We start from the raw sequence: 10,076 nt of genomic DNA on the forward strand, positions 1-10,076 counted from the left end.
GCCAAGCTTGCTCATTTATAGTTTATGTCACCTCAAGGGAGGTGATTCTGCCCCTCTGCTCTGCTCTGGTGAGACCCCACCTGCAGTACTGCGTCCAGCTCTGGGGTCCTCAGCACAGGAAGGACATGGACCTGTTGGAGCGGGTCCAGAGGAGGGCCACAAAAATGATCAGAGGGATGGAGCACCTCTGCTATGAGGAAAGGCTGAGAGGGTTCGGGTTGTTCAGCCTGGAGAAGACAAGGCTGCGGGGAGACCTTACTGCAGCCTTTCAATACTAAAAGAGGGCCTAGAAGAAAGATGAGGATAGTCTTTTTAGCAAGGCCTGCTGCAACAGGACCAGGGGTAATGGTTTTAAACTAAAGGAGGGTAGATTTAGACTAAACACAAGGAAAAAAATTTTCATGATGAGGGTGGCGAAACACTGGAACAGGTTGCCCAGAGAGGTGGTAGATGCCCCATCCTTGGAAACATTCAAGGCCAGGCTGGATGGGGCTCTGAGCAACCTGATGAAGGTGAAGATGTCCCTGCCAATTGCAGGGGGGATGGACTGGATGGCCTTTAAAGGTCCCTTCCATCCCAAAGCATTCTATGATTCTATTCCATCGTTAAAGCTCAGGTGTCATCCAACTACTCTGTACTACACCACTTTCTCTGAAATGCAGGACGAATGCAATGAAGTGTTTTTACATCTTAAAAAGCCCTCTTTTTCCTTTAAAAAAAAATTTATTTCCACATTTTCATAAAACATCTTTTGTTGACATTCTGCAAACAATGCTATCCAATAAGGTGCCGATTTTTTCTTCCTGCGGAGTAACTTTGTACATCTGCAGAAAAAAAAGAAAAACATAAAAGCTGTCTAAGGGAAAAAAAAATTGATCACATATCTGCTAAAAATATATACACAAGAAAAGATTTCCCCCTCTCCCCTACTTTTTGCATTAGAAATTCCTATCTTGTCTTGCCTGGAAGACAAAATTGGCACTGAGGAACCAAGCAAACTCTCAAACTGCAAGAGACAAACGAAAGCTAGGAAACTGAATGAGAGCAGCACTCTTAGCTCTACATGTTGTAACGATTTGTCCAATTTTATTCATATGTCTCCCATCATTACTTTGACGGACATGATCAAGATGATTCAAGCTACCTGAATTTTATCAAGTGGAACACATATGCTTCAAGACACCTATCTAGCACATAGTAATCTGTTAAGAGCACACACGCCCTAACACAGCTCCTAGTAGCTAATCAACACATTTTTATTTTAGCCGCCCATGCTGGGACCATTTATGTGCTTAAGATTATGAAACTGTTCAGGGCTGAAAATTTATTTTTAATTAAATGGATATTTGCCTGAGAAAACAGGAAGTAAAAGTGCCTGAATGGTAGGCAGCAATCTGGAATTTATTTTTACGTTCCAACTTCCTGACAATGTTAAGAATTTGATGACTTAAAATTTGTGATGTCAGGGTGTGACAACTAGAATTTTTTTCAAGTAAAAAAATTATAAGAAAGAAATAATCAAGCTTCACTTAAAACAAGCTTCCAGTTGTGCTAAAGACATACAAACCCTAAGTTAATTCTGTCCACTGATATTTAATCAGACAACCAAATAAATTATCCCTTTTCTCTACACCAGTCATCTCTTTTGGTTACATACCTTTTTAACTTTGGCAGTGTCTGTTAGTTGCGGGAGTTCATCTAGAGAAACCTGTTGGCCTTCTACCTGAGAGGCTATATCTTCCAGATTTACAGTTTTTTCTCCGTCCACAACCAGAACAATAAGTACTGCTGTGTCACTGTCTGAAATGCCGAACTTTTTAAATGCATCTGAAATCTAAGAAAACATGAAAAGTATCAAAATGTTATGAGTCACTTTCTCACTACATATAAGCAACCTTTTCAGTTACCAGGTCAAATACACAGAGAGTATAAATTGACACACATTTCACATTATTGGAATTCTGATGAGCCAGAAGAGATAACAGCATATTAGTGTTATTAAAAATAACAGTAACTTCTAGTAGTAGCCAGGTAAACAGTTAAGTGAATACCTATATTTAGGTTGGCTGCATGGATCTTAGCAAGTTTCTCTGGCAAAAAAAGACATCTGTTCAGTAAATCTTACATTGTTGTTTGGTGAAAGGCTGAAAATAATTTCTGCATAGAGAGTTCTGGTCTTCATTTTACCTATCTTGTGTAGATGAACTGCTTTGTTGGCTGCCACGAGAATTTGAAAAGGATCTACGATCTGTAAAACACGAGAGAAGTTAAACAGAAATTTAACATACTGTTTTGAACTCCGAAGAAAATCCCAACCACTTAATTTTGATAGCCTAAGTCTGCAATCATAGAAGTCAGCAATACAGTATTCTGCAAGTTATTTTAGCAATTCTTGCTCTTCTGAAGTCAACGTGATTATTTACTGAGCAGGGTAATACTTGACATAAAAATAAAGATTACACTCTCTCCATCAGCTTACTGAGATCTTCTGAAAAAAGAATCACCTTAATAAATCTTCTGTCAGTAGATTGCCAGATTAGATTCTTTTTTTTTCCTTCCCTAACTACCACCTTGCTAATTTTAACAAAGACTAGATTCAGAAACTGGTTATGGGTTTAAATGAGAACAAAGGCTCCAAACAGTGGTGATTTTTGACAGAGTGTTAAACAATTAGTACTACATTTTACAGATGGAAGTAGATTTATAAAGCTCCACCAAGTAGGGTGTGAAGTGAATCAAGACAACTGTTTTGGCCTATCCTGCCAAGGCTCGGTCTTCTACACAGACGAACCCTCACACGGGTACAGCACTAATGACATCAAAGGAGGGGCATTTGCGCAGAGAAAGCGAAGCGTGTGTACAGCAAGTTGTGTGACAGGGATTACAAACACGGGTCGTTTCTCACGCGGGTCCTGCAGAGGAGGATTTCCACGCTGCCTTCAAAACTACGATGCAGTCCGAACCGGGCGACGCAAGCACTCACTCACCATTGCAGGGTTTATTAACGCTCCTTCGATGGCTCCTTCCATGGCTTTTTTCCTCAGAGCGGCGGCATTTTTCACGTGGTTAAAGAGGAGGAGAGTGACGCTGCAGCCAGGGAACAGCTCCAGCTGATGCGTTACCTCCATCTCGCCCCGGCGGCAGCACCAGCCCCACGGCGCTTGCCAGGGTAACGACTACACAAAGACGCACCCGCTCCTGTCTCGGGTAAAACAGAATTTTAATAACACGCAACCGCTCACATACGGTTTTCAACGCTTCTTAGCGGGGAAACCCCACGCGTGCGGGCCCCACGGCCGGAGGCAGGCCGCACCTCCCGCCCGCCGCCCTCCTCGCCCCTTCCCGCCCGCCCGGCAGCGGCCGCGCTGAGGGGAGCCGCCGCCCGCGCCTGGCTCCGCCCGCCCTCCCGCCCCGGCCGCCACCGCGCCCGGGGCCCCTCACCGCCGCCCGCCGAGCGCCTCCGCCGCGGCCCCGCGCCGCCAGGCCCCTCCTCCCGCGGCCAGCCCCGCCGGAAGGGCGGCCCCTTCCCGGCCAGCGCGGCGGCGGAGCCGGCGGCGGCGGCATGCAGCGGTCCGAGGCCCACGGCTTCACCGCCGCCGTGAGCGGCGCCTTCCTGCTGTCGTGCCTGCTCTTCGCGGTGATCAACCGCCGCCAGCGCGGGCCCTACATGGACGAGGCCTTCCACGTCCCCCAGGCGCAGGCCTACTGCCACGGCCGCTTCCTCCAGGTGCTGCGCCGCCGCCCTCCCGGCCCAGCTTTCCAGTCAGGGTCGATGATTTCTGCAAACGTAGCGTGGGCGCTTTGCAAAGGGAATCGTTTGAGGTCGCTCCTGTCCAAAACGCTGGTTTCTGCTGTCTGTTACCTGGTGGTGCAGTAGTGCGCCATACAAAGCGCTCACAAATGTCAGTCTAATAATGCCAGAAATTCGCTAAACGTCCATGCTAACAAAACGGGGCGTGGGTGGGGATGGTATATCGTAACCCGTCGCGCATCTCTGGTCCCTTTTTGGTGTGGTAGCGGGTTCATAACCCTGTTTCTCTCTCCGCTTTCCAGTGGGACCCGATGATCACCACGCTGCCGGGCTTGTACCTGGTCTCGGTGGGAGTGGTGAAGCCCGCGGCGTGGCTCTTCGGCTGGACGGGAAGCATGGTGTGCTCTGCGGGAATGCTCAGGTTTATTAACGTCCTTTTCAGTGCGGGGAACTTCTACTTACTGTATTTACTGCTGTTCAAGATCCATCAGAAGAATAAGGTAGGGTCAAAGTAGAATAATTTTATGCACTTGTACAAGCAGTTTTGATGGCTCTGTGTATATTCGCTTCGCTACATATGTGAGCTGTCCTCAGTTTTATATAACTGCAAGTACTACTACTAGTTTGGCCAAGGAGGCACATTGCTTTTCTCTAAACTTTTTTAATATCTGTTTTCTCCCTCAGGGTGCAATCCTGTAAAAATTTACTCTTGTGCATAACTATAAGTAGTCCCATTGAAATAAAGGTTAAAGTTAGTACGCATATAGACTTACTGTCCAAAGGTCTGGATGCTCATCTAGTTGGAATTGCTTAAGACTCTACACAAAACTTCAACCAGTGAATCCTGAGTGAAGCCCTGTGAGCTGCATTTAAACTAAAATGTGTTCTTTAGAAAGATACCAGGTTTGATGTCAATATTTAGAACTGGAGAATAATTCGAGTTGGAAAGAATTGGAGAATGATTCAGGTTGGAAGGGACCTTAGGAGGCCCACCCTCCAGCTCAAAGCAGGCCAGCCCTGAGGTCAGACCACATTGCTTAGGGTTGGGGCCTGGAAAACTCTCCAAGGATGGAGAGTGACTGCACACCCTCTCTGGGCAACCTGCTCCATGCCTGACTGGCCTGACGGTAAAGCAGGTTTTTCTTACGTCCAGTCTGAGCCACTCATTTCACTTTATGACTGTGGTCTCTCGTCCTCTCACTGTGTGTCACTTCGAGGAGCCTGGCTCCCTTTACCTGTTGACGTCCTCAGAGGTATTGGTAGGCTGCTGTTCAGTCCCTGCAAGCCATCTATTTTCCAGGCTGAACAAGGCCAGCGGCCTCAGCCTCTACTCTCAGGGCAGGTGCTCCAGCCCTCAACTGGGTCGGTGGCCCTTTGCCATTGCTCCAGTTTACTACTGCCTTTTTTGTATCACAGGGCATGAAATTGGATGTGGTATTCTAGGTGCAGCCTAACAAACAGAGTAAAGAGGGATAATCATTTCCCTTGATCTGCTGTGCTCTTGTTAATGCAGCCCAGGCAGCTGTCCCTGTTCCTTAGTGCCAGGGCATGCTGCTGGCTCATGTTCACTTCACTGTCTGCTGAGACCCCCAGGTCCATTTCCACACAGCAGCAGCTCCTCAGCTACTCCATGCCCAGCCTGTATAATTGTGGGGATTTCTTCCTCTCCAGGTGCAGGCATTTGCATTTGTCCTTTTTGAATTTCATAATATTTCTGTTACCCCATTCCTCCAGCCTGTCTAGGTCACTCTGGATGGCAATTCTGCTCTTTAGCGTATTGCCTGGTCCCCCCAGTTTAGTGTCATCTGCAGACTTGATGAGAGCGTACTCTTGCTGCCTTCAAGTCATCGATAAAGATGTTAAACAGGACAGGTCCCAGTATAGATCCCTGTGGTACTCTGGTTGTTACGCTCGCCTTTGGATGGAGTGTGACCAGTTAAACATCCAGCCAGTTTTTACCTGTCTAGCTGTCCACCCATCCAGGCCATAACAGTTCAAGTTGGGTGCAAGAATACGTATGTTTAAAGTGGTGGAGCATCCACCACTGCAGTAGGTAAATTGTTCCAGTGGTTAATGGCCTATTCAAAATCTTTCACCTTAGTGAAGTTCTTTAGTTTCACTTTTAACCATAAGAACATTTTTTCCTGTTTCCTGATAACTGAAGGATTCCTTTACTATAAAGAAAATTTCTTCTAATGTATTTTCTTACAGGAGACTCTTCATGTTTAAGCACATGATAAGACTATACAGAATTGGGTCAAATTCAATAAATTGTTTCCACTTTCAGAACAATTTTAATTTTGTGCTTGGAGGTGGAAATATAAATGTGAGAAAACAAAAGGTTTCATGACAGTAGTCTAAGCATTAGAAAATGTACTTGTATGGTTGGCACATCTTTGAACTCAGCATTTTCTCTGCTCCTCTATTCTGTAAGGTGGTGACTGGCTGGTTCACCCCACGCTACATCATTCAGAAACATCGTGCAATATTTTTTAATGTTATGAATTGCATTGCATCATGTAGTGAGTGGGATAATTGGGAGGAGTTTTTAACTGCATGGTCTCCTACCTTCTTTAAAGTTTCTTTTCTAACTCATGAATTATAATGAAGATAAACAATAAAAGCTGCACCAAAGATTAGAAACTTGGAACTGGCCGTTCTGTGGACTGGCTTCAAAAGAGGCAATAGTATAAGCATAGAATGATGTATTCTGCTGTCTGACAAGTAAACAGAATGTGATGATGAGATTGCAGGCGCATAAAACATTGAAATTTCTTTTTCTTTTCTTTTGCCCGTTATTGCAGCTCTTTTATCCTAGGTGTGGGAGCAATTATACTCCCACAATGATTTTAATGCCACAACTATGTGAACACCTGACATATGAAGAAGTTGGTGTATTTTTGTTGTCATATTTTTAACTCACCTGCAATAATGTTCTGTACTTTCATTTGTCTTTTAACATTGTATAGTCTGACACTCTGTATTAACATAGCAGGAGGTTAACAAAAATACAGCATGTGTGCTTGTGCAGTAATGGAACCAAAGAGCATAAGAGATGTTATATTGTGTTAATGGAATTCTCAAGAATGATACTCTTTGTTTGTTTATTTTATTTTATTTTATTTTATTTTATTTTATTTTATTTATTTGTTTTTGGACATTGCTAACCACATTTTTCTGCTTCTTCTCTAGGCTGTGTCTGGTTTCCAGAGAATCTTGTCTACATTAACTCTTGCAATGTTTCCCACCCTTTATTTTTTTACATTCCTTTATTATACGGACCCAGGATCAGTATTTTTTACTCTCTTTGCCTATTTAATGTGCCTTTATGGTAACCATAAAACTTCAGCTCTCCTTGGATTTTGTGGCTTCATGTTTCGTCAGACAAATATTGTGTGGGCAGTTTTTTGTGCTGGAAATGTTGTTGCAGAGAAGCTAAATGAAGCCTGGAAGACACAGTTACAGAAAAAGAAAGATGAAAAGATTTCTTCCAGGAAAGGATCATTTTCAGATTTGATCAGAATATTGCAGTTTCTCACTGAATATCTCATATCACCTAAAAACTTACTTACACTTACTGCTTTAACTTGGCCATACATCATGCTAGTAACTGCGTTCTTTGTTTTTCTCTTCATCAATGGTGGAATAGTTGTTGGTGACAGAAGTAGCCACGAAGCCTGTTTGCACTTTCCTCAGCTGTTCTATTTTCTGTCCTTTACTGTCTTTTTTTCATTCCCCCATTTATTGACCCCTACCAAAATCAGGAAATTCCTTCTGTCATTACGAAAGCACCCTGTGCAGTACAGCTTAATCGCCATTGTCTCTTTATTCCTGATCTGGAAATTTACCTATGTGCATAAGTATTTACTAGCGGATAACAGACATTATACATTCTATGTCTGGAGAAAAGTCTTCCAAAGACACGAGCTTGTAAAATATGTATTAGTTCCAGTCTATATATTTGCTGGCTGGAGTTTTGCTGATACACTAAAATCGAAATCGATATTCTGGATCTTAATGTATTTTGTATGTTTATTAGCAGTCACAGTTCCTCAAAAATTGCTAGAATTTCGTTACTTTATCTTGCCATTCTTAATATATAGGCTCAATATTCCATTTCCATCTCTATATAGACAACTTCTGGAGCTGGCTTTTTATATTGTTGTGAATGCAGTAACTTTTTATCTTTTTCTAAACAGAACATTCCAGTGGCCAAATAGTGACGAAATCCAGAGGTTTATGTGGTGACTTTTTTTTTTTTTTTTTTTTTGATACTTTCATACCTTTAGGAAAACCCAGTTCTGTTTCAGGACTGTGGACTCTGGAATGAAGGAGTATGTTTTGCATTATGTAAGGACTTTTTTCCCCAGTTGGAATTGGGGAAGTAAGCTGATTCCTTATTTCTTGGAACTGAATGTGAGATCTGGTTTGTTGTAATGTGAAAATATACCGTATATTGAGTTTATGAGCTCCTGGAATTAACAAATTCAATATGAGGGGAAATTTGAGAGCACCTGTCTGTAATTAATGTGAAATAAGGGAGATGTTTACAGTGATTTTTCATTATAATAAAATATTATATAATATGTCCTTCAAGGTACGACAGTTTGTGTTTCAGAGATTTCTCTTTAAAACAAAGTATTTAAGTGTTTAACCTTTTTGTTACCTCTGGGTGCATGTTTACTCCTTGGATCAGGCCACTTCCATCTAGGTTTGCTAGTGGTCAAGGTATGAACCATTGCTAAAGTGTAATGTTTTCAAAGCCTCCTATATCCCACTGAATTTTCATGATTTTTTTGTCAACAAATGTTTACATTAGTTTTGCAAACAGAATGTAGGCTCTTAAATCATTAGAACATTTTGAAAACTTTATTCCAAACTGATATTTAGGAAATGTAGTGGGGGCTATCTGCATGTACCTTCTTTGGGGGAATAAATGTTATTGTACAACAAAAGATAGACTGCAGTTGGTAATGTGACCTGTTAGAAAGGGAGTTATTTATGTATGTCAGACTGAAACGTGTCGTTGCACAGCGGAATGCAGTCTAATGAATACCCTTTTAAATAATCAGGCTTTTATGTCCTGAGGTTCTGTGTTCACAGGTTTGTATTGAAGTAGGATATGAGTGTACTCCCAAGTTGAACTGAGTGTTTCTGAGATCTTTGATGTGTAATCTTAAAGAAATACTAATGGCATTATTGAATCGTTCTTTTAAATGTTTTTCATGTGTATAGAAATCTAATGGAACTAGGGAGTATGTATTTTCTTTACAAAGGTAAAATACAATATGTATGTATATAAATATTCTTAAAAGCGTCTAGTGCATTATCATCAGAATAAAAGAAGGCTGTAATGGTTCCTGTCAGTAAATGACCTTAATTAGACTCAAAAGTATTTGACCTTTTAAAGTTAACTATTAAGCAGTTTTAGAAATATAACTAAATTATGTGGCGGGGGAATCCAAGACTTCACATACCATGTAGCATCTTTTAAGTTCTTTCTTATTCTGTAATAAAAATCCTGCAGCCAAATCTATGCAAACATATCATATTATTGCCACTCCAGTCACTCTGAAATGGAATTGTTTCTCAAAAGGTCAGTACTGTGGAGTTATTACTCACATCAGTACTGTTATTTTTATTTTTTTTTCTTTTACCGTATGCAGATCAATGTCCTGGCTCTGATCCCTTCCCTGTACTAACACTGTGAAGAGTGTGGTTAACTTAGATTCTCCTGTCCAATGTTTTTGCAACCCTGTTTCTTCTAAGGAAACCTTAAAGCCACTCTTCAGTGAGTAGGTTTATTTGTATTGAATTTAAGACATTTGCCAGGTCACTAGTTGCTTCTTGGCCTGTTGTCAGTATGGTAATTTGTTGATAATGTGTGTATAATAAGGAAAGCCATTTTTGATCACTCCCTGTTGGCTTATATATAAGTTGAAGGGGCAAGAGAAACCCGAATTGGGTTGCTTTTGAAGAATCCAGTGTGGTTCTTGCAGAGTCCAGGATGTTGTGTTGTGATTTTAGTATGACAGATTTGGGAGGGGAAGTCTTGCATACCTTCTGCTTCCAATTTTGTTTTTGTATACCATGCCAGTAAAAATGTAAACAAGGCAAAGAGCATATGCCTGTTTTAGTACGACTTCATTTGTGTTTTCAAATTTTAGTACTGAGTGAGTTGAAATGGTAACATGGGAAGGGATGGGGCTCTGGCTAGAATTCTGAATTGTCTTCTAGATCTGTTTTTTTTATTTTTCCTGGCTGTGTGTAGGGGAGCAGGTGTTCATTCGCTTGATGAGATGCAAAAATTCCTGTGCTTACATGG

At 41.9% G+C, this 10,076-nt stretch overlaps 2 protein-coding genes across 3 annotated transcripts; one reads left to right on the forward strand and one right to left on the reverse strand.

The window, feature by feature from the left end:
* Positions 1–625: 625 nt before the first annotated feature.
* On the reverse strand, positions 626–3,500 carry TPRKB (TP53RK binding protein). 2 transcript variants are annotated; one of them, XM_082311220.1, is made up of 5 exons: positions 3,442–3,500; positions 2,988–3,198; positions 2,126–2,248; positions 1,658–1,834; positions 627–824 (listed from the first exon to the last, which is right to left on the reverse strand). In XM_082311220.1, exons 2-5 carry the CDS (start codon positions 3,126–3,128, stop codon positions 738–740), a joined length of 528 nt encoding a protein of 175 aa, XP_082167346.1. In that variant the 5' UTR covers positions 3,129–3,198; positions 3,442–3,500; the 3' UTR covers positions 627–737. The 2 variants fall into 2 exon arrangements, with proteins under 2 accessions (XP_082167347.1, XP_082167346.1); XM_082311221.1 differs by lacking the exon at positions 3,442–3,500 and having other exon boundaries at positions 626–824; positions 2,988–3,299.
* Positions 3,501–3,554: 54 nt separating this feature from the next.
* On the forward strand, positions 3,555–8,351 carry ALG10 (ALG10 alpha-1,2-glucosyltransferase). Its single transcript, XM_082310567.1, has 3 exons — positions 3,555–3,727; positions 4,054–4,251; positions 6,944–8,351. Exons 1-3 carry the CDS (start codon positions 3,563–3,565, stop codon positions 7,997–7,999), a joined length of 1,419 nt encoding a protein of 472 aa, XP_082166693.1. The 5' UTR covers positions 3,555–3,562; the 3' UTR covers positions 8,000–8,351.
* Positions 8,352–10,076: the final 1,725 nt, after the last annotated feature.

The sequence above is a fragment of the Platalea leucorodia genome (genome assembly GCF_965183815.1).
Source record: "Platalea leucorodia genome assembly, chromosome: 4".
Lineage (NCBI taxonomy): Eukaryota > Metazoa > Chordata > Aves > Pelecaniformes > Threskiornithidae > Platalea > Platalea leucorodia.